This window comes from Vigna unguiculata, chromosome 8 (genome assembly GCF_037176805.1).
Source record: "Vigna unguiculata cultivar grain cowpea cultivar isolate G323 ecotype 2 chromosome 8, ASM3717680v1, whole genome shotgun sequence".
NCBI lineage: Eukaryota > Viridiplantae > Streptophyta > Magnoliopsida > Fabales > Fabaceae > Vigna > Vigna unguiculata.
Genome location: NC_140799.1, coordinates 22,030,502 through 22,055,747, shown reverse-complemented (window position 1 = coordinate 22,055,747; position 25,246 = coordinate 22,030,502). Strand labels below are relative to the sequence as shown.

Genomic DNA, 25,246 nt, shown 5'->3' with positions numbered 1-25,246 from the left:
TAGGGTTTAGGGTTTAGGGTTTAAGGTTTAGGGTTTAGGGTTTAGGGTTTACAAATGATTTGGCCGACCATATCAATCTTAATGACGTCCATTTTTTTTTTTAAAAACGAAATGGCAAAGTCCAAAAACAAAATTAATGACATCATTTTTTTTATGGATTATACCGATAGAATTATTACTTGTAGGAATATCATTAATGATAAAAATATTATTTTAGCGATAAACCGATAAAAAAACTATAGGTAATAAAAATTCTCAAATTCGTTACTAGATTTACCAACAAATTTTGTTCCTTCAATAAAATTCTATTGATATAGTTAGGTTATTTGTTGTTGGGTAACACAATAAGAGAACGCTTAACGGCCACACCAAATTCACGTATACGGTTTCTGTTAAGTTATTGGAAGTGTTTTGTTTTAATTAAAAATAAATAAACAATAACATAATCCATCCAAAACAAACTTTTGAAATTCTAACATGAAGCTTTAAATAGAGAAATGAAAAAGTAAATTAACAAATATGTGTTCAGTCCAAACTAAAAGGAAATGGATTAACCAAAGAGGAAGGAATAAGTAGGAAACAGGCTCCGAAAATGAAATAAGCAAAGTTTGCAAAGAAAGAGCTTTGCATCGGATTAAATTTTCAGGAATCTGTATGAAAGTATATCATCAGTATTCGTCCAAGTAAGAGTATAACAAGTCGTCTTTGTTTGACTTGCGCCTGCTAAGTAACGCTTTCAGGAGACGTTTACTTTTACTCGGGTGTTCTCTGTTGCTGTCTCTCTCAGCAGGTAATCGCATTGAAGCCGATTTCCGCGGCTCCGAAGGGGACTGATATTCGACACAGACACACCATTAGACAAACTATACAATTTAATTGCATGTTGCAATGTTCAATAACGATGATGTTATGTCATGTCGTGTTTGTACCCTTATTCTTGCATCAGAAGGACTTCGTGTTGTGGGTCTCCTGCTTGAGTTTGGGGTAGTTGGTCTACTACTCGTAGGTGTTGTAGACCTATTTGAAAGAGATCCAGTGCGTAAAAGTGGAAATCTGTATGGCGAAACTGTTCTCTTCTCTGCAATTTTGTTGAATGAATAATGAGATATCAAAATATTTAATTAACGAGTATAGTTAAAAATATTCCATAATGGAAGCAATTCCTAATCCTAGACATTCTTATTTGAGGCTTATATATATGTCATTTCCGTTACCAAAATCCTCTTTCTGCATGGTTGAAGTGAATGAAAATGCTCCTGCTTTCTGAGTTTGCAGAGAAGGTGACGGAGAACACCCATTGCTGCGTCAACATAATGAATTGTGTTAACATGATTTTGTAGCTAAGAAAAGCTATGTTAGCATTGATCCTATTGTGCAGAATATGTAATCACCTCACGGTAGATGTTGGCGTTTCTCGTATCGTGGCTCGAACGGCTTTGTGATACGGATCAGAGTAAAAAATATATTAACCTTGTTCAAGATTTTACCCAACGTAAGTGGAAGAAAAATAGGGGAGACAAATGAAATACCTTTTCTGAAATGATGCCAGTCATCCTCATCATCTAGGTTGCATCCCAAGTATTTTGATTTTGAAAAGTTGGCTCCACGTATGGTCTCCCCGGCTGGACAATAATATTTTGACATTTTTTTTTTATAATGTGAAATGATATTTTTTAAATGATTTTGAAATATATAAAAATGAGAAAATATAGAAAGATGAAAAATTACTTAAAAAAATGTCATATGAGGTTTTAAGAGATAGTTGTAAGAAGATAATTTCCTTCGTTATAATATGAATATTGAGAGAAAAATGAAGCTCTTCCTTAAGTCATGTTTGGAGTGATGAAAAGGGTGCAATAGGGTGTAATGAAAAAAATGACAGTAAGTTTTATTATTTGGATTGTTTTCAGTAGGATAAAATAGAATGGAAGCTGATAAAATGCATTTATTTTCAATTGCATCCCATGATAAAGGGACGAAACTGTCCTTTTTCTGTTTCATGATAAAAATATCCAATCAAATGAAAGGTAACTTTAAATTCATACATTTTCAATTTCAAAATTTAAGTTTTAAAAGTGGTGAGGATAATGTTTGTAGTCTTGCCTGGCAAAATAAAACGTTTATGATATTTTGGAGCTTCAATCACCAATGATTGCTGCGTACGCCCCTCGTGATCCATGAATGCTTGGCACGTCCTTACTCTCTAATGTTCCACATTAAGGAGAAACAATGTTATTAAGCTCTTTACAAACATGGACAGTAAATGATTCAAACTTGAAGTATATAAAACAGAGGTGCAGAGTTTGAAACCACTTCTGTACTCGAAAGATTAGATATACTTTGGGATAAGGTAATATGAAATAAGGATAAAGATATGCTGTGAAATAAACTACATGTGAAGTATGTAGAAGTATGAATTAAGTAGTCATACTAATTATGTTAACTGAAATTTAGCAAGTAATTAGATGAGTCCAATAGAGAATTAGATTCATTATCCCCCTCAATACTAGTCATCAAGCTTACAACTAAGGATGAGATCAATTCCATTCACTAACATAAAAGTACTGTTATTTAAGTCACTTAATTTATGTTTGACCCATAAAAAATACGGTTAAAAAATACCAGTGATATTTTTGTAAATAAAGACAAAAAGATTTAGATTGCACCTACATCATAGTCAGACTTAAAAAAGGCCCACACTAGTTCGATGTAGTCTTTTATGTTTAATCATGATAGGCCTGACATAAATCTCTTTTAAGTTTCAGAGTTAACCTTGTCCACCTCACCTCTCTCTCTACAAAAAAGTTTGTGACATAGGTCTTCTTCTCCCACAATGAAGTTATGCATGGCAGGGTTTGCATTCCTGATCAAAGTAAGGGCTTGCTTCGACTTTTATGGTGGGTTTCTTGTCTGGCAACTTTCTATCAGATTAATTGCTATACTGAGGTTAGCTTGTTAAATATTTCATTCCCATTGTGATCGTAACACAGTGAAAATTAATTTATTAGTATACATTAATATTTATTTGTTTTTTTTTTTGAAAATTAAAGTTAGAAAGTTAGGAATATAAAAGAAATTATAGATATTAATTATTCTGGTATTGTTTCTGTAGGAAAAATTGGCACCCACCGTGGAGCACGAGTTAGTATATTACCACAACAATTTGAGAATTTGTAAGGATAGTTTCACCACGTAGCAAAGTTAGAGTTTCAAAGGAGCCTGAAGCAAGGCCAAGAGAGCCTGCAACTAAACACTTGGATTTGGCCGCCATCTTGGAGGGGCAGGCCAAGATGCAGTAGGACTTTGCTGATGAGATGGAGGCGCTGAGACAAGAGAATTCACGGCTTAGAAGGAAAATAGAAGTAGATCCCACCCAAAAGGGCAAAGATAAGGAAGTGTCGGAGGGCTCCAAAACTCACATACACCAACCTACTGAAGAGGAAAGTGAATACAACCCTACCCCCAATACCTTCACCACAACACAACACATAACCACCCTTCCTACGCACCATGTTCCCACCCACCACACACCTACTCTCCCGACCACCCACATCCCTCCTCATCATTACACTACGACCTTCCCAACCATCATCTGACACCTTATACCACCACATGCACACAAGCGTCGCCATCCCTTCATTGATGACATCACCAAAACTCCTCTCCCCAACCAATGGGAAGCCTTTACACCAGAATGCTACGCCAGTGACACGGATCTCAACGAGCATGTCAAGACATACGTCACCCATGTTGGCTTGTACACAAATGAAGATGTTGTTATGTGTAAGGCTTTCCCCACCACCTTCAAAGGACCAATCCTGGAATGGTTCACCATCCTACCTTCATACTTCATCGACTGTTTCGACACTCTATCACACCTCTTCACTACACAGTTTGTCGAAAACCGCCCACATCAAGCCACCCTTTATCCCTCCTCAGCGTCAGGCAAGAAAAGACGAGACGCTAAAACCTTTATAGACCAATTCGAAAAAGCGACCCTCCGAATGAAAAACCTAACAAAGGAAATGATCCTTTAGTGTATGGCCCTCCTAGACCATTTGCACATAACGTCTGCCTCCGACCACCAGCCATTATGCACGAGCTCAAGCTACGTGTCGTAGACTACATACAGATGGAAGAAATGAAAACCCTACGCACCAGATTTTGTACCGATTACCAGCCCACAAACCGCAAAACAGAAAAGCCACCCACAAGAACAGATTCTAGGCCCCAGGAGCTTAGACCACCCCGATTCTCATGATACCATATGCTCATACAGACATCAACCGCACAAAAAATCCCCAATTATGCAACACCATAAACACCATATGCGGTGGCTTCACAAGTGGAGGATCAACTTTATCTGCCAGGAAAAGGCACCTCAGGAGCATCCAGTCCGTCAACTCCGCTACCCGCTCTCATAAAAGGCGATGAATGCCGCCAATTACCTTCAGGATGACCTTATGGTGATCACCATAGAACTCCATAACTTTTCAGTCAAAAAAAGTCCTGGTAGACCAAGGTAGCTTAGTAGACATCCTATACAAGGCAACCTACCAAAAATTACAACTCCTCGTCGAGGCTATAGTACCTTATGATGAGCCCATTTACGAATTTTCAAGTGAAAGAGTATGTACGTGCGGGTATATCGATCTTCATACAATATTTCGCGAAGTGCACCAAACCAAAACCATCCTCGTTCGATTCTTGGTCGTTGAAGCATACACATCCTACAACGTCCTTCTAGGAAGGCCTTCACTAAACACACTAGGTGCAATAGTATCCATACCCCACCTAGCCATGAAGTTCCCCTCCTCATCCAGCGACATCATTACCATCCATGGTGACACACATTATACATGATCCCCTAACTAAAAAGCATACCATTGCAACATGCGCATACAAGATATCATCACATAAATTTTTAAAGAAAAAAGTGACATTAAGAAGCAATCGAAAATAAATGATATCCCACAACATACACATAAATATATGAAAATGGCCAATATATTAAACATAGCAACGCAAAGGGTCAAACAATGTTCGAAAGAGCAATAAATGTGCAAGTTATTACAGACTTGGGCTCACAAGCCAAAATAAAATCATTAAAAACAATTAAACGGCGTGATCGGTTTTCACATGCATCATTGCATCCTCTTCACTTGCAGGGTCCTTACCACCAATGGCAGGCACCTCTTCAACTTGCTCTAGACTTGAATCCACCTCTTCCACTAGGCAACCATCGACGACGTCTTTGTTGACATCATCCTTTGAATTCGTAGCGTCCACTTCTTTGCAAAAAAAGGTCGCCTGCCTCAAACCCTTGTGGAAGCCATATATGTGCTCCTGGATGATGTGATTCTTTAAGTCTTTGAGTTCACTCTCAAGGCCGTCATTTTTCTCCTTCAACTCTTCCTAGTCTTCCTCCAATTCATTGATCTTCACACTCATCTTTTTCTCTGAATCTAGGCACCGAACCTTCCAGGTACCAAGGTGTTTCCTTTCAGACACCCATTCCTCATGTTTGGCCGCCTGAAATTTCAGCTCTTCTTGAAGCTCCCCCACTTTGACCCTCCCTCCTTCTTTCAATTCCTTCTATAAAAGAGTGCCTACTCTACGACCCAGAATCAACGCCTTATTATTAAATTCAAGCAAGGTTTTAACCATGGCATTGGGCTCCATGTTGTCCATATAAGAAACCACCGATTCTGGGAGATGTATCTCAATATCACAACGCACGGTCGTTTCAGGCAACTCTATTAAGGAGGCCTTAGGCTTTTTCGTCCCAGAAGTAGATTCCTTTCCTAACAACACACTTCTGACCTTCTTTAGCTCCTTCCAACGCCATGCATAACAAGAACGGAGGCCTTCCTCTTAGACCCATTGTGAACGTGAACATCGACCAAAGACTCCTGCAAATTGGGAACTTCAGTATTCCCTGCATTCTTGGCCTTCTCGACTTGCTCTCTACGCAAAGTCCTGAACAAGTTCAAGTTTTTCTTTCCCAATTGGGCCATATGACCTAAAACACAAACATAAGCAATTATCTCTCTCACATAAAGCATAGCGGTAAAAATAAAATATGATACCTTCTAAATAAACAAGTCGGTGCACGGATAAATAAACTCTAACTAAAACCTTAGGGGGAAATTATTGCTAAATCTCCCCAAGATCTCCATAACTCCTCTATCACTCGCCGACAACTCCTCCTTCTTCATATCTTTATATCGCCAAGGATTGTCAGTCCAACTAAAGGGGAACTTCGTACTCCTATCCTTGTTATAAAAGTGTGAACGACCCGACTCCTTCACAACGACTTTAAAGAAGTCATCCTTAAAATGTTTGAACGATTGTGAAAAAGCATCCAACATGCTTATACCCGGACGACTTACTAGCAACAACTAGGTGAGTGGACTTTTCGAGCAAGTATCGTAAAATTATAAGAAGCTATACGGAGAAGGCTAGAGATATAGAGACTGGCATAATACACAAAAAGCTTGGAGATAGCCTCAGCTGTTAGGATGCAACTGAGTAGGTGCAACATTCAGTAACCAAAGCACCCCCATTGTAAAATCATCAAAAGGAATCCGCATATGTAATTGCAAGAAATGTCACATATACATATAAAAGAACCCCTCCCCCCCCCCCCCCTTAATCATGGCAGAGGCACTCCACTGCACTCACCCCACTTCAATGATTCTATATCTGGTGAAGTGCCTTTCTTGAGAACAGGTATGCAATTCAACCATGCATTCAATATTCAGGACCATCTAAAAAGTGAATATTGGGTTCTCACGTTTGCGGCCACCCACTTGTATCTCGCATTTATCGGCCAACTACTTTCGGCTACCTCCTCAACCGGATCCTCCCTAACATCAGGAATAACATCCATTTGAACCCCCCCCCCTCGCCGACCAAATGGCTACTACTCTCACTCCTTGACTCTCCACTCCTACTACCTACCTCCGATGTAGATGAACTATCATTATCACTATACATACCTTATGAATAATGAAAGTTTATCGCACAAATAAGAAATATATCGGATAAGACAAGCACAAATGATACAATTTCTCAAAACCAAGCAAATGAGATTGTACGTAAATCTTTTTTTCCAAAACCCTTATATAGAAGACAAAACCACATTCCCAAAATCTTTTCCCGCTCAAAAGTTAGAAAGACGAAGCGTCACAATTAATGGAGACCATGTAACTCCTTTTGATGTGACCCTTATCAACATAGAGTCTCTTCACCTGCTCTTATCACCTCTAACAAGTCTTATAGACATTTTCACTTCTAAGATTGGAGGACTACCATACCTCAAGGAATACCAAGAAAATAGTAATTTTTCTTGCCAAAACATTAATGTTGGAATAACATAGAAGCCTTTTGCATGATATATCCTGCCAAAGGCTAGGTGACTAGTGTATTATACCATGTGGCTAGGACGATATTTATAGGTATTCGGTCTCTACTACTAAACCATAATACTGCATAAGATAAGTCAACCATATAGAAGAACAAGACGTACATAGCAGCCAAAGTTGCAAGTAAAGGCCGACTACTTCAAATGAATACATACAAGTAAAAGCCACCTACTCCAAATTTAACAATTCAAACCCTCATAATCAAATCACAAGTGTAACGTCTAGGCCCTGGTCAGGCCCACATAAGTCCAAAAGAGGCTTAGTGAGCCCATCAAAGGCTCAACCCATTAATTTGCTAGGTAAGTTGTCATTAATGCTTTATAAATATAGGTGGAACCCAACAATTAAAGGTACACAATTCATTAAAGGTATACAATTCTTTAATATGGATTTTAATTATTAAAAAAATTAGGTCAAAATTAAATCAGAGACACATAAGTAGGAACCAAATTGAAACAAAAAGACATATATGGAGACTAAATCGAAATCAACACAATGGCATCTGATAGTGACACTAACATGTGGCATTGCAATGCCACGTGGCACTAACAATGTCAGGTGTCACACACAGGGACCTGACACGTGGTATTTTATATTTTTTTTCAAAAAATTTAAAAAGGTTTAAAAAAAACAAAAAAAAAACACATACTGACACGTGGCACGTCGTTAACAATGTTAGTCAACTTCGTCTGAAAGGGACCTAATTGAAGCACTTTTTCAAAAGTTGGGATTCAATTGACACTTTTTTAAAATCGGGTACCAAATTGACACATCTCTACCAAAATGGGTACGATCCGAGTAATTAAACTTAATATTTATCGAAAAAATTTAGTGTGATAACTAATTTAGAGTGATAACTAATTTATTACTATATATTAATAGAAAAAGTTATCGAAATAGTAATAGAAAAAATGATAGGGAGTAATTAATCGAAAAAATTTAGTGTGATAACTAAATTATTACTATATATTAATATAGCATTAGGTTTTTAAAATTTAAAGGCTCAATTATTTCTTTTGTCCCAAGTTTGGTTGGAAAGTTTCAAGTAGGTTCCTATTTAGTTTTTCTTTTTCAATTGAGTCCCAAAATTTATTAAAACATTTCTAGATCATAACTCGTCTTTAGGAGACAAAATGATACTTAGTTTAATTCTCAAAATGCAACAAACATTCCAACGTTGGAAAATTTATAGTTTCCAAGAGGAAGCTAAATAAATTTTCCCTAATGATGGAGAGGAGAGGATGTAGAAGACAAGTCGTCCAATACGATTTTGTATCATGTCGCTGAATACAATTCGTTCTCACCCAATGGTTGCACTCGTCTACCAAATGTCTCGTCTTGCACTTAACTCGCCCAATGACTTGCTTGTCATCTAGAACTGGTATCGTTTTGAGAGCCAAGCCTACACTTATCGTATGACGTGTTACGGACCCATTTAGATTATGAATTAGGAACTAAATTAGCATTAAATTTGAGCAACAACTATATCTAAGCGATTTCGTTCAATAAATTTGTGCAATATGATTATGGAAAGAAGTAATTATTGTGAGATTATGATTTGGATATTATTTGATTTATTTCCTTAAGTAGAAAATGGCAGATGCAATATGAAGAATTTTTAAGACTTTCCTTCAAGAGAGGTATATACACGCTTGATATTACAAATTTTGTAGAATTAATAGCTTGCTAGTTTAGAGCTTTAAATATACGTGATATATGTTATATGTTTGATGTAATACCTAGGATAAAAATAAATTAAATTGATAAAATAGATAAAATTACGTGTAGGCATACACTAAAAATATTATTATCATAATACGATTAAATGATATGGCAACTTAGTTGGCTATACCTTGTTAGTAGAAGAGATCTTGAGTTCAACTCTCACCTATTACACTATTATTAGTTATATTTTTAAAATCATTATAAAATTTTCTTCACCTGATATAATTTTGGTATGAAAATTACATTGTGTAAGCCATAACATAAAATCACTAGCATTGTTGTTATTGTGAGCTTCAGGTTCGCTAGTGTTGGGTGCATTGTTCCTACTACTATGCACTATTAAAATAGTGAAATTACTATCTCAAAACCACTAGATGTTAGGTATAAACCCTTGGGCATTGTTGTGACAATGAAGTCATTGTAACATAATTGCCAGCTATTGTAGGGGTGACGCTAGGTGCTAGGGAGGTACAACCATAAAGCGGTGCTAACCGCCATCTGACCTATGTGTTTTGCTACTTGCTAGAACTAAGCGCAGGGTAAGGGGTGCTAGGTTCCACTTGATTAATGATATTTGTGATCTTTATGAAATGTTTTAATATTGTTGATATGTTATACATTTTATGATAGGATGAAATACATGCATGTGTTGCGATATTTGGTTGAGAAGCATGTGTGTCTAAGCAAAAGGGAGGGCTCTAGAAAGGTCTAAGTGTGAGCATGAATTGACCTTATGAGCTCTAGTTGTAAGTCTCTATAGAAGAGTAGTGGAGACTGGTGGCCTCGGCGTAGCTATACCAGTTTTAGAATTTGCTCATAAGGCTCGTGAAGGAGTTGTAGGAAGTAGACTTTATAAAGAGATTACACATGGGTTTTGTTGTTATTGTGTGAGACAACAAACAAGGTGATTGGTTTATCTAATGCCAAGTGATTGATTGTAATATATTAAATGAGACAGTATATTTATATTATGTAATATTTTTTAAGATAGATGTTTTGTTTAAGTTAGCTTACTGTTACATGTGTGTTTTTCCTACGATGATCGTATATGTGTTATTGATATGCGAGAGTAGATGTTATTATAGATGTTGATTTCGATGCATAACAATGAGGAGCTTTAGGACTTCTTGGGGAAACAACTTGTTTTGTATTTGAACTTTTTTTAAACAAGGGTTATTTTGGAAATAATGTAAATTGTAGTTTAATAATGGATTTTTGTATATTAATTTTGAGTTTATTTGGATGAATAAATGAAAGTTTTAGTTTTTCATTATTTTGAATGGTGGTATCAAAGTTGTTAAATGAAATATTTTGAAATCTGTAAATTTTTTTCAAGTATTTTAATAGCATCATAGAAGGGGTGTTACATTTTAGTATCAAAGCCTGGCTTTCAAAAAAGAAAAGAAAAAGGGGGCTTTGGGGAGTGAACTTGTTGTTTTATTGTTGCGCATCTGGTTTATGTAAATTTTATGATTTTAACTTGTATTTTATGTTCATAATCTCTCATAGAGCTAGAATCGTTGGTCCTCACCAACTTGTTCATGATATCGCTAAGGTCATTAAAAGAATGGTCTATCTCATTCAACAACAAAATGGCACTAATGGACCTCGATATCAATCTAATTTAGGCTATTATATGTGGCAAACCCAACAAAATTAATAGGAAGGCTACTCCAGACCAGACTGATTCCTATGTTAGACGTTAAGGAAATGAAAGATATAGATGGTATAATCTTTGAGAATAACTTAGTAAGGAAACTTTTGTTTGTGCAAATGGATTTAAAAAGGGAGAGATTGAATACACCCTGGACTCTTTGGCTACCAGTCTAGCCTTATTTCTCACTACCTTACCTTATTCGTCCACTTTGTTTCTAAATACCCATTTAGCTCTAATGATGATTTTGTTTTGAGGAGAATTCACAAGTGTCCATGCTTCATTTTTCTCAAATTTATAGAGCTCCTCTAGCAAGTCCTTTATCATGTTTTCGTATTCCAAGGCTTCATTCACATTCTTTGGTTCCCCCTAGGTGATCATGACCATTTGTGTTCAAAGCCTTGATCTGATTGATGCTCCTCTATTAGGATATCTTGTTATAACATCAGTAGGATTATTTTTCTTAATACAACTTGCTCCCACTAATTCTCATTCTTCTGATGTAGTGTCTGGCTACAAAAACGTTAGACAATGCTTCACAAAATGAATTTCCTCCCTAGAAAATCTTGACAAGGTGTTTTCTGAAAGTGTAATTGACTTTGTGAAGGTCTTTTCTTTAGAAAGGAAAGTGGTTATAGTAGAACTCATAGAATTATGGGAGATACCATTAGAAAAATGAGAGTTAGTCATTAGACAACTATTGAGGTGCTTTTGAACTCAATCTAATGAAGGAAAGAAGGATGTAACCTTTTATGTGTTTGTGTGTCTGTGTATACTGACGGGTTGACTAGTGCTCGTGCTAGGATAGAAACTAGTAGAGTGCTTAGGCTAGTGGCTCAAGGGAACCTATAAGAATATGGTTCGAGGGTGTATACATATATATATGTAGTGTCTATATGTGTGATAGGCATCGTAGAGGTTGAATATACTTTTGTGTGATTGCATGGATGTTGCATTTTGTGACTACACAAGATAGTGTGCTAAAGAAGAATGACTAAGTGTAGTGTTAGAAAAATCATGGAATATGATGGTTGTACAAGGATTATCCAAACTCTAATACTTTCTTAGTACCCAGTCGAGAAAGGTATGAAAAAAGGATCGTGACATGACTCATCACACGGAATTAACCCTGTGAAGAGGGAAGTTAGGTTGGTGGCTCTCCCCATTTTGGTCTACTAGAACCATGGGTAAGGTTATTAGTTCGTAAATTTTTAGGTTGTGACTTTGTTAGGTGCATGGTCCTAATTGTCTAGTTCCCACTCTTAATCTTCTGGAAGAGAGTCTCACTTGCATGTAGTAGACGTGTTGACAAAAAGAAGAAGATGGACATCTTCCTTCAATAAGGAGTTTTGATGATGATAATAATGATGATGACTTATAAAGAAGTATGGAAGACTTAACAATGATGGAGGGAAAAATGTTGAAGACTTAAAGAATGTTTGTATTCAAGAGATACATTGAAGACTTAAGAGTTTAGTTTTTTAGGTCTTGTAATATGTTTATGTTATTTAAAATAGTTAAATTAGTATGCCAAGAATCCAAAGGCAAAACCCAAGCAGTAGAGCACAAAGAGAATTTTATTTATTTGTAAAACTCATTAAAATAATGAATTATTCTTAGTGATAATTGATTATCTCAGTTAAAAGTGATTTTTGAGAAAAACCTCTATGATAATCGATTATCACCTACTGATAATAGATTATCCCCACTGATAATAGATTACCACAACGAGAAAAATGTTTTTATAAAAGTTTTTATGATAATTGATTATCACTTATAATAATCGATTATCTATTACAGTTGTCACTTAACTTTTCATATTTTTAACATCATTTCTAAATAGGATTCTATAAGTGGTAGGCTTTCATTTGGAAAAAATAGAAGTTAGAGAAGCCTGAGTAATTGAGAGCTCTCTATAGGAAGGCTTTGAAAAACTTAATGTGGATAAAGCGATAACTTTCGTCAAGTGGGGTCTTAAGTGATTGAGTGTTGTTATTGTTACGAGGAGAAACCAATCATCCTTTGTTTGATTCAAAGGAGGTATTCTTTCCTTGTGTTACTCAAGGAAGGTGTTTTCATCCCTTTTGGATTTCAAGGGAGGTGTCTTCATCTCTTGTGGCTTCAAGAGAGGCATTTTCTAAACCCTAAACTTTCTTATTTGTGATTGTAAGTTTGGTTTATTATAGTGTTTTAAGTTAATCTTTGTTTGAGAGATTAACAACTGGATGTAGGGTCTTTTGAACTAAACCAATATAAATACCTTGTGCGATTTTCTCCTTCCTTACTCTCTTTATTTTATTGTGGTTATCAAAATAAAGAAAATAATTTTAATTGAACTTTGATGTTAAAAGGGAAAAATTTTTAAAGCACAATTTTTGTTAAGAACCTAATTCACCCTCCCTCTTGGTTTTGTCCATACGCGAATCATTCTAGTGCGTGATTTCTAACAAGACGCATGGTATGAGATGCATGGTATGAGTAGACACACGTGTGTATGACTTGTATGCATGATCATATGTATATTCGTATGATGAAGTATTGTTGTAAATATTATTTATTTGTTTGTTCTTTTCAAAGTTAGCTTACCATTCTCTTATGTGGATATGTGGTTTCCATATGCAATGATTGTTGTTGGCACACACAAGCAGACAAAACAGCAGGTGTTGTAGACACTCCTCATTAGTAGCAACAATAACAGAAGAATCCCTTATCATAGTTCGAAGATTTAGAATACTAGTTATATTTATTCCTCAAATTTGGATCGAATTACAAATTTACATGTTTTGTAAAATCTTTAATTGAAAAGAGGAATGAATGTAATTGTGCATGTTAAATTACCTATGCTTGCGATAATCGTGTGTGTGTGTGTGTGTATATATATATATATATATATATATATATATATATTATAGGATCGCAAAGAGAAGTAAGACACTATTCAGAATAGTAAAACAAGATAATGATGCAAATAATTAATGTGGAAATATAAAAGAACACCAGATTTATACGGCGGTAGTCCGCACAATACTAGTCAGAGGGAAAGGAGAAAAACATATAAAATAAAACCAACCAGATTAACGGAAATAAAAGAAAACCAGAACGGTAGTAGTCCGCGCTGAACTGCCTAGAGGGAGAGATAGAAAAATATGAAAAACATTGAAAACCTTTGTTGTTCTGAATGAGGAATACAAACAGATTTTGGAGAAAGAAAGAAAGAAAAAATCTTACAAACTCAGAGGCCTTCTCTCTAACTTCTCTCCCTAATGTTTTAGTAAATGAAAAAAGGGTGTCTCACAACATGGTCGGGCACTCTATTTATAATCATAATTTTTACTCTTCCAACAGTACCGGTATCATGACTGGAATTGTGGCTACAATGTAGGTTATTAATCTTCTGCTAGATTGATTCCTAAACAATCGTCTTCGTTCTAAAACATGTCATCTGAAGAGGCTGTCACGACTGAAGAGCTTGGTAATGATTTCTTCGAGGAGGTTCCTTCATCATCTTTTAATAGCTTGAGAATATTCTGCAGATTTTCTGCAAAACTTTCTTTAGATTTTGAAACTGCTAAGGCGACAGTAATTTGTGTTTTTTGGTTAAGGAACAGAGAAGTTTTTGGTTTTGCCAATTTCAGAAATTCTGAATTTGTCATAAACCAAAACATAGGAATTGCCTTAGAAGCGTCAAATTGAATCCACCACTTTACATAGGAATTCCTTTGTAATATTGGTAGTCAATTTGGATGTTCTTTCTTTCCGAACTTATACTGCCATGAGAATACCCATGCAAAGGAAAATTCGAAGTAGATCTTCAAATCTGCAGGAGTTATTGAATCCTGGTCATATTTGATTTTAAACAATTTAAATCCTTCTTTTGCTGGGGAGAGAAGGATTTCTTCGATTGGTCCACAAAAGTCCCACCATTGGAGGAACCAATTTGGAAAATTATACTTGTTATTTCTTTTGAAATAAATTAGCCATGAATGGCGATAGGTTTTATTTTGATACCAGAACACCCTGGTCCAAGCATCAATATAATCCCAATAATTATACCCAATGGCTAGGAGTTAAAACCTTTAAAATTTGGAATGTTGAATGAGTGAAATTTGAGGAATCTTTTGGATCACTATATTGTTTGATTGCTACAGAGTCTGTATCAACCAAAACAAACTCATAAAATTGTCTGGTTTTATTACAATCTAATGGTTTGAAATGAAAACCTTCAGGGAAGATTTTGGCTGTTATTTTGTTTCGGGTGTTGTCCCAATACTTTGGTTCCAATTGGATAATTGATGAAAACTTGTTCTTTGCTATATAATGTGTTTGGTCTTTTGAAACAGGTTTTTGGGTTGATTGGGTTTGGAGTTCTTGACTCATTCCTGGGTTGCAGATTGTTTTGTGGTTTTTTAGTTTTTTAATAAGGAGAGCTAGGTCAAGATTCTCTCCTTCTTGTTCTTCATCTGAGACAATGTCTGCCTAGGTTTTCTTGGAAAGTGTAGTTAATCCTTGATCTTGAAGAGCTAACAACGTTTGAAATGGGATGGCATAATCTAGTTTGGTTTGTTTGGCTGTTTAGTTGGAAGAGGTTGGTTGGGTTGATGACCTAATGATTTCTTTTGATTTTTTCTGGATTGATGACCCATATTAGTTTTGTTGGGTTGATGACCTAGTTTGTTTTGGGGTCTATGACCCTGATGATTTATTTGGGTCAGGTATGGCCAGTTTAATACCTCGACTTCTTGCCGAACCTAATGCTGCCTTTTTAGGCATGTTCGTCAGCTAACTTTTCCCTACAAGTATTCACGAGTGAGGTAATCAGGGAGAGAATTCGAGGTGCCTCTAAAGAGAATAATTTTTAATTCGTGTCGAGTGTTAATCTGCAAAAGACATTTTACAAAAAGACGTTAAAAACTTAGCATCAAAACAAATTTTTGCAAGATCACAAGCTATTTTAAGTGATTTTGAGTTTGAAATAGAATATCATTTAATATTGAAAAAGAGTTTTTGTAAAACCAGATTTATTGGATATATGGAAATTTAACATTGATAAATGATGCCTTATGAAACCAAATGAGGGTGAGATACCAGATATCATACAAAATGAGTAGTCTCCTTCGATCGATTTCCCATCGTCTTTTTCCCTCTAGCCAGTTCAGCACGAACTACTGCCATTCTGGTTTTCTTTTATTTCCGTTAATCTGGTTGGTTTTATTTTATATGCTTTTCTCCTCTCCCTCTAACTAGTATTGTGCAGACTACCACCATATAAATATGGTCTTCTTCTATATTTTCGCATTAATTATTTGCATCATTATCTTGTTTTACTATTCTGAATAGTGTCTTACTTCTCTTTGCGATCCTTTAATTTTTCCCCCTCTGCCGACCAAATTTCCCTCTGGTATCAGAATCTGATGGGGAAGTAAGATAATATTTATTAATGTTAAGTTAACATATATATATATATATATATATATATATATATATATATATATATATATATATATATATAACTAAGAAGATGTTACACTTTATTTTGCTCGTTAGGCACGTCTATTGAGTCTATGGTTCAGTAGATGAGTTTGCTAGATTGCTTATACATTCACTATAAGAAAAAAAAAAACATAGTAAGGTAACGAGTTACCTGGTTTAGGGGTGTTAAAATAATGACCATTTTGACCCATATTGACCGAAAATGGATTTTAGTCATTGAAATATCTTCACAATTTTAATCACAAGGTAATAAAAAAAAAAAAAAAAAAACCGTTCATCATCTTTGCAATTATGTTCAATATCCTTTAAGAGCTTTTATCTCAAGCTGAATGGAAAGGATTGAGGATACCTGTTCTATGCATGATACACGTAACTTTGCTCCAGAAACCTCAGCCATCTTTTCATCTAACAAGTCATTTACTTTATAGGTCACAGACCCTAAATGATCCACCGTATTTATCAAAGCTTTGATGGTATAATCCTTCAATGTTTCAATCACCCTGCTAATATGAGAGAAAAGAAATTAAAGAAGGGTATAAAGGATATAATAATGGTATATCAAAATAAATACTGTTTGGATAATTTTTAAATAAAAAAGTTAGTATAAATTTAATTTGTCACATAATTACTTTGATAAATTTAAATAAAAAAGTTAGTATAAATACTTTGATTCATAATTTTTTTTTTCATTTTCTACTCTTATAACATGGTAATTGCAAAATTCATCCGATTAGAACAGAAATATTAACTAATTGAAACAGAAAAGGTAACTTACATATGCTTTTGGTCATCATTGGCGTAAGAGAGTTCAAAATACTCAGCTGCTGAGTATAGTTGTGCTCTCAGATTTTTCAAATCCTTGTATTATGTATGGATATGTCAAAATACAACTTTGCTTAAGAGTTCTATGAGGTACAGAATATTAAAAAGAAGAAAAAAAAAACGAAGCACAGTGCATTGAAGTTACCTTTAGACTATCATCAAAAAGCAAGCTCTGGTGCATGAAAGCTTCATCGTAATTGGAAGGCTCTCGAGATAAAGGCTGCGTTGTGATCTTACCCATGAATGAAGATGCTGATCATATTAACGAGGCCTCAAAAGTGAAAAATCAACGTCGTACTTGGAGAAAACAAGAAGAAATTTTAATTTTTGGAAACCTTACCGCAGGTGTTTGGTTGGACGAACCAGACACGAAGCTTAGTTTGATGTTGAGCTCAGTTGGAAATGTAATGAGCGAGATGAAAGGAATTTGGCATTTGAAAATGTCAAAAAGAGTGAAAAAGAGCACGCTGTGGACCACTAGGATGGTTTGGTACCGTTGTTGACGAAAGTGACACGTCAGATATTTTAGCTACAAATGCGGAATCAAGAAAGGGAACGATAAAGACAACACTGTTAGAGCAAATCACGCTGGGACGAGGGATGTCAACCCCGGGAGTAAATTACCAGTAATAGTTTCTTCGTATTTTATTGGATAAATATATATTATGTATCCGTATCTATATTTGTCGGATATTTATTATGTGGGTATCCACCTAATTTTTTAATATCTATGGATATTTACAGGTACAGATACTATGATACTCATCCCGTTAACATACGGATATTACAAATACATGTACCCATTACTCGCGGGTATCCATTTACAATATTCATTTCTTATCCGTTGCGGGTTTTATCTATAAATACTTGCAGGTACGAATTTTTTTGACCTCCCTAACTAGGATACATGTTAGAAACAAGAATGTTTGTTCCATTTTCTTTAATAATTAATATGGTTAATTACGATTTACTTTTATATTCATCTTTTTTGAGTTTGCCTATAACCACTACAAAATATTTGATTTTGATGACATTTATTATTGGAGGTTATAATAACTTTAGTAAATGTTAGATATGGAGAATGCTAATTAGTAGCAGGTATAATTAATAATCTTTAATCTCATTTTTTTTATATTGAAAACTGAAATAATTAATTTTATTAATTAAAATAATATAAACTTATATAACATATCTTATAAAGACAAGAGTATCTTTTAGAATTTTTAAAAAATATTTTTGGCACAAAATAAACATTTTGAAATTTCTAAGACCTCTACTAAAATGCAAGAAAAAATATCTTATTGACACTTGAACAGTCTCTCGGTAGAAGCTTGAAATGTTTAAAAGGTGCAGTCTTTAATTTTTGCAAGAAAAAAGAAAAATCTCTTTGAAATTTGTAGTTTTTCTCAAATTATTTTATGATGAAAATATTGCACTTTCATGAAAAAAATTATCCTTTCTTCGTAATATTTTTTGTCGCTCTTTTAAATTAATTTTCTTTTTGTACATTTAATTATATTATGATTTTTAGCCATATTAAAATATAATTATTTAATTATTTTTTAATGTTTCATAGGTGTACATCAAATAAATTATTAATTACATTTTTGTCCTTTAAATAAAGTGAAGTTACATTTATAATAATTAGGTCAAAATTCATTTATTATTGCACTTAATTATATACTTTTATAAAATTTAAGGCATATTAATTATTTTTTTAATTAGTGTCGAGCACCTGTTAGTATGATCCGATAAACATTACGGAGATTTAAACTTTTATTAAGTTTCAAGAGTTTTTCAAAAAACCTTTTTTCACCAATTGAAATTTTTCACCTTAATTCCCACCTTAACCTTTCGGATTTCCCCTTTTCTTATATTTATAATGCTTTTCATATTCCTCTTCTTATAGTTATAATGTTTTTAATTTGGCATTCATCTATCTGTTCGCTACTCTTAAGCTTATTTTTGTTCTTTCTCTTGTAAGAAACTTTCTTTTTCTTTTTCTTTTCTTTCTTTCATATCTGGAGGTCTCTTTCTTCAACCTTTCCATCTTCATCTTCGTCTCCAAGATGTAAGTTTCACGAATCCCCTTTTTCCAAATCCCTAAAATAGGAAACCCTTGCTATGTCTAGTAGAGCCACCGCTTCTCCTTCTTTGACAAGCATTGCCACGACCAATTATCGCATCTGTCATCAAAGCGTCGTCGCCACGTTGGAGATTGAACCGTCATCATCACATTGCGTCACCATGACTAGAGGTATCAAGGGTGGCATTTCCTTCTTCGTGAAGCGACTCCTCCCATCCCTTGCGAAGGTCATTGTAACGAGCCCTTTACCAGCCATTGTCATAGGCATTGACAATTTGAGTTCGTTGCTGCCACGTCGTGTGGCACGTGGGATGTTAAAAAAATTCGTACTTGTGGGTATTTGCGAATAAAACTCGTAATTAGTAAGCAATAAATATTATAAATGGATATCCACAGATAATAGGTACGAATATATTTTATACCCGCATGTTAACGGGACTGGTATGACTATCGTATACAAGTATCCGCTATACTTTAATTTAAATAAAAAAAAAACATGATTAAAATATTAACATATTGATTTTGAAAGAGGAAGCCTATGGTAAGTTAGTTAATGTTATGCATTTACTAGGGACACCCTTTCATCCCTATTCTTTACTAGACTCACAGAGTCATGTAAGGGACGAGGTCTAGGTGGTAAAAAGTAAAGTATTGAGAATTTGCCTAGTCACGATGAGGGGAAAACCAAGTTCTATTACTGGTATGTAACACTTGAGGTTTGGGGAAACTAGGTTTTATGCGTGTAACAATTGAGGTTTAAGGATTTCAATTTCATTTGACAATAGGCGCACAACTTTTGGAGTCTGAGTCAATGCATAAATTCGGATATCATGTCTAGTATTATATTTTTCTTAGGTGTCTATGAATGGTGTGGTGACTAGATCATTAAAGGCTATGTTTTGAATTGGTTGAAATATTAAGTGATAAGTTGTATATGTATGTTAATGTGAGCATTAACTTACCCTTTTTTGTTTGTGATTTTGTGTTTTATTTTTCTTTGCGACGATTATCAATTTGACGTGAGCATAAGATGTTTCAAGAGCTAGTGGTGATAACTAGTAGGAGTAGATGCATTTCAAAGTACTGTTTCTTTTCTTGGTTTGATGGATGTAAATAATATAATTTTTTTTGTATAGCTCATAATTTAATGGTTGTTTTTGTAAAAATGAAGATGTTTTATATGACGCTTTGTAGAAACTTATTTGTGAAAGATTATTACTATTACTATGATTTTATATTTGTATATGTGTGAATCTCATCTCTATGAACATGTTTGTTTGTTCTATAGTCAATCATGTAATGACACTACAAGAAAATGTCTTATTAGTAATCAATTTTAGTGACTAAAAGTTGTTAGTCACTATAATGACCAATTTAGATACCAATTTACAAAATTAAAATTTATTGGTTACTAAAATAGTCACTAATATAAATAAAAAATTATAATTTGTCACTAAATTTGTCACTAATTAATTAGAAACCAATTTAGTAACTAAGTTATTCTGGTAGCCAAAACTTAGGTAGCTAATTTTTAGTAACCATATTTCTTTGGTAGCCAAAACTATGGTAGTTAATTTTAAAAATCAATTTAGTGACCAATTACAATTTTTTATTCATAATAGTAACTATTTTAGTAACCAATAATTTTTTTACTTTGTAAACTTGTATCTAAATTAGTAATTATAGTAACTAACAACTTTTGGTCATTAAAATTGGTTACTAATGAAGCATTTTCTTGTAGTGTGATTTGGAAGTCGTAATTGTTATTTTATCAATATATTTAAAGTTTTCCAATTGTTTTGTTTGTTAAATTCATTTTGTACATTTGATATTGTAACGTCCCATTTAATTATTAAACGAAATTAAAGGAAACGTCACGCAAACGATAGTGCAGTAGCGTAGTCTTGGGGTCCTTAACCCAACCTCTACAACTTGGGCACACCATGATGCCAACGGAAACCAGATACAAGTCTAACAAAGAGTGTAGGGTAGAAATACATAAAGCGATACATGGGCCATAGCCCTAAAGGAAACATGAAGAAAATAACTTCAGCCCAGATGGCTAAGTAGCAGAATCACCATTCCCTTGTTGGCCACGAGAACCTCGCCCATCTGCTCCCGTCAATCAAATTAATGATCATCGTAAGAAAGAACAGCCACATACAATACAACCATACAACAAAACGAGTAAGTTAGAGCCAATAACATATTCATCATACAGTCAATTATATTTTCACCATCCCATATCCATACAACAATCAAGCATGTCACGACTCTTCATTCAATACACTACGACTCGACTCAACTCATCTGAATACGTATAACCTGGTCGGATTCAGCGGATGCTTGCACTTGTGGTGGATACCTCTGCTCACCCCCGAGCTATGTGTTACAAGTGTTACAATGAATCAAGTTTCCCTCACCACAAGGTTAGCCCTTAATGAATTTCGGGCCTCCTGCTACTCTCACCACAGGAGTCAGTCCTCAGAGTGTCAGGATGCAACCTTACCTTGAATCCTTACCTAGCTATACAAATGAGGCACCACCATGAACACCCACTAACAGGGGCCATGGAATTACGTCCCGACCACTGAAGCGCGACCTAGAAAGTCTCACCTAGAGACTCCAAGGAACTATGCACTGACACATACCAATCATATTCACATAGTTAAAGAATGTTCACCATGCATAAGTATACATTAATCGTACCAACCTTTAAAGTCGAAGCCTTCCATGTTCCAGGCCCAACCCGTTTCAACTCATCATAAACCATCCATGCTCATAGGATTTCAATTCATCACATTTTCATGCCACTTTAACAATGACCAACTCACTTAGTTCTCATGCCAACTTTCATACCAACCCATCATTTATAATTCATGAATCATGCTACGTATAGATCATACTCCCTCATATACATGTCCCTCATCATACATTCATACCCCACCAAAACAGATTATCTAGAAATAAACAAACATCCAATCACAACACTGTCTCACCCAGCACCTCGCTCAGGCTGAGGGGTCTCGCTCAGGCGAGACAGTCTCGCTCAGGCGAGTCCCCCTCCGCCTAGGCGAGGGCTCAAAACGGAAGCAGGAAAGCAACGCAGGATCTCGCTTAGGCGAGACCCCTCTCGCTTGGGCGAGTTGTTTGCTCGCTCAAAATTTGAGCGGGTCGCCTGGGCGACCTTTCGCGCAAACTGGTGTGGGCGAGCCTTCGTCAGACTCGCTTAGGCGAGTTCGACTCGCCTGGGCGAGATTAACAGTCCTCGCCCTGATCTCACCTGCAACACATGTATATTCCGATCCAAACAAACACACAGGGTATTCCACGCACCAAAAACAATGATTTCACCATACAACATCAAGCAAACTCAAGAACAGACCAGAAATCAACTTAAACTCGAAACCCTAACTTCCCGTACCTGGAAAAAGGCTTGTACGAGACCTCGACACTGGACCACGGAGCACAGCAGCTCGAGAGGCGGACCTGGAAACTGTCGGACCAGCGATATAGTGGGAAGAATGAGGTTATTGACTAACCCTAAACGGTGGAATACAAAAAGGACCACAAGGAAGTAAGAACAGTAGGTTCAGGGTCACTTACATGGAGCAGAAAGTAGAACGTGAGCTTTGAGCGGACCAGTTCGAGACGGCAAAGCTAACCCTAGCAGAGCTCTAGTGCGGAAAAGGGAAGTGACGACTACTGAATCTTCTGCAAGAGTGCAAAGTGAGGATTAGCGCAACCTGAAAGGGTTTTATCAATTTGACCAGTCCTAAGTCCAAACACAAGAGGACAGCCCTTAACTTTAGGACTGAAATGGCCAGCCAAACTTTGATGGACCTTACATATATTCCTCTGGAAATTCTTTTATTATGTTTAGTATTATATACAGTATAGAATATCATGTCAATTTTTAGTTTAAAGCATGGAGAATTAGCAGAAGGGTTGTGATTAAAGGTGAAATGTTAGTCAAACATAAATTAATTTGATCACAGTTTCGGTGTGAGTTGAAAGTTGAGTTTTTTTTTTTTATTCTTCTTCTAAATTTTTAAAATATACTAATGTTAATATATTAAAAGTGATTTTAATATATTTTAAAATATAAAATCGAAACCTCCGAAGGAAAAACAACATAATCTGAACTCATGCGAGCAGAAAAAGCGATATTAACCCGAAAAACCCCAACTGACCAAATAGTAGATACTATAATCACGGAGAAAATGAGAAACCAAACCGATCTCAATGAATAATAGAAAAAGTTCAATTAAGGAAAACAAATGGTTGTAATAATATAGGAAAAAAGCTGTCTCCCTCTCGAGAAACAAATGCTGGACACATGTAATCATTGTCGTCTTGTGCTTTTTTTGTTTTTTTTTTAAAATTGATTGCTTTATTCTGAAAAAGGAATGATTAGAAGCATAGACTAGTAGTATACCTCTAAAGAGGCTTTTGACTTTTCAAGAAGAAAATGAGGGGGGTAAAAGGGGCAAGAACCATCCAATTAAAACATTTATTATAAAAAGAAAACACCTTAAAATGTTTACCCGCGTTAGGTTTTGTACTTTCTTAAAATTAAGAAATATTTGTATTAAAAATGAAAACGATCGGAAGAAAATAAATAGGAAGAGTAAACTCCTAAGGGTTTGTTTACATTGAGTGAGGATAGAAAGGAAAAGGAAAAGAAAGTTAAAAATTATATATGGTTTGATTTAAGAAAGAAGTCACTAAATTTAAATAGAAGTTTCTACAAAAGAAAAAAATTACATGATAATATAATTCCTAATATATCTTTGGATTTATTTATTAAAAATGCGTATAAATTATATTTAAAAAGTAAATAATGTTGTGGAATGTAGGGGTGCCGACACGTTTTGACACAATCCTGGATTTATAGATTAGTTATAGTAAATTTAACTAAGGTAACTTCTCAATTAAACATTATTATATTTAATCATGTATTTCTTTTACCTCTTTTATATAGTAAAAAGCTAATTAATCAAAGTAACTTCTCAATTTTTAGCAAAAACTCATTCAATCATATGAAAGTTTCTAAATTTAACCAAAGTAATTTTTCAATTAAAATTTAAAAACACCTAGACTCATAATTGTTACGTTATGTAGATTTAACACTATGCTAACTTGCTACAATGTAAAAATAATTAATTTTATTAGATTAAGAACCAAAAGACATATATGAAAATAAATCACAACAAAAATTGAAAGAACAAACAAATTTATTAGTATAACCTCATAATCCAATTAAAAAATTACAGTGGAACTAATGCTTGACGTTTAACTCTTTATGAAATGCAAAATAAAACAAAAATAAAAGAAGAATTTGAAGAGAGAGAGAGAACGAATTTAGCCCCCCCCTAAGGGTTCCTAAACTCTGAAGTTTCGAGCTTCTCTTTTTTGTTTCTCCTTGGTCTCTTTATATAGGACTTGGACTCGACTTTTCTTTGCTAAAATCCTTGGTCGATCAGTTTTTTTAACTTAGTTTAGGGAAGTTCATTGAAACTTCCTACTAAGGACCTCGATTGGTTAAAGGGCAAGTTCTTTCAGAACCTCGGTTGATCGGTGATATATTTGATTAAATGATGAGTTACTTTAGAGCCCGAATAGATCGAATTTTAACTTAGTCAAATAAAAGATTGTTGAAACCCATCGTAATAATCTTGATTGGTTTGAGTTCTTCTAGAAAATTGATTAGTTATATCTTTCGCATGGGAAAAATTTATATCTATTTACTAACAGTTCTTCAAACAGTTAAAAGCGAGCTCGATGACAATTAAAATGAAGCAGAAAAATCTTTAAGGAACAACCAATGATTTTATTCATCAAAAGAAGGTTGATGAGTGCGTATTTTTGCCCCTATTTGATCCTTAATAATAGAATTTTAATTGATTTATGTGCTTAAAAGATTAATTTAATTGAAATTTATGATAATTAAGCTTATTGAGTTCCTGAGATAAAAATAGCTTAAAAAGTGTTTTTTAGTTGCATAAATCTTCTCAAGATATTTTACCACTTGTTGATGCA

General features: G+C 34.7%; 1 protein-coding gene across 2 annotated transcripts; it reads right to left on the bottom strand.

Moving 5' to 3' along the window:
• Positions 1-462: 462 nt before the first annotated feature.
• Positions 463-17,573, bottom strand: LOC114193679 (protein ABIL2-like). Of its 2 annotated transcripts, none has more exons than XM_028083566.2 (10): positions 17,459-17,573; positions 17,264-17,370; positions 17,072-17,154; positions 16,646-16,799; positions 2,104-2,203; positions 1,530-1,622; positions 1,392-1,434; positions 1,215-1,300; positions 930-1,078; positions 463-830 (listed from the first exon to the last, which is right to left on the bottom strand). In XM_028083566.2, the coding sequence occupies exons 2-10, from the start codon at positions 17,357-17,359 to the stop codon at positions 669-671; spliced, it is 966 nt and encodes a 321-aa protein (XP_027939367.1). In that variant the 5' UTR covers positions 17,360-17,370; positions 17,459-17,573; the 3' UTR covers positions 463-668. The 2 variants fall into 2 exon arrangements, with proteins under 2 accessions (XP_027939367.1, XP_027939368.1); XM_028083567.2 differs by having other exon boundaries at positions 16,646-16,796.
• Positions 17,574-25,246: the final 7,673 nt, after the last annotated feature.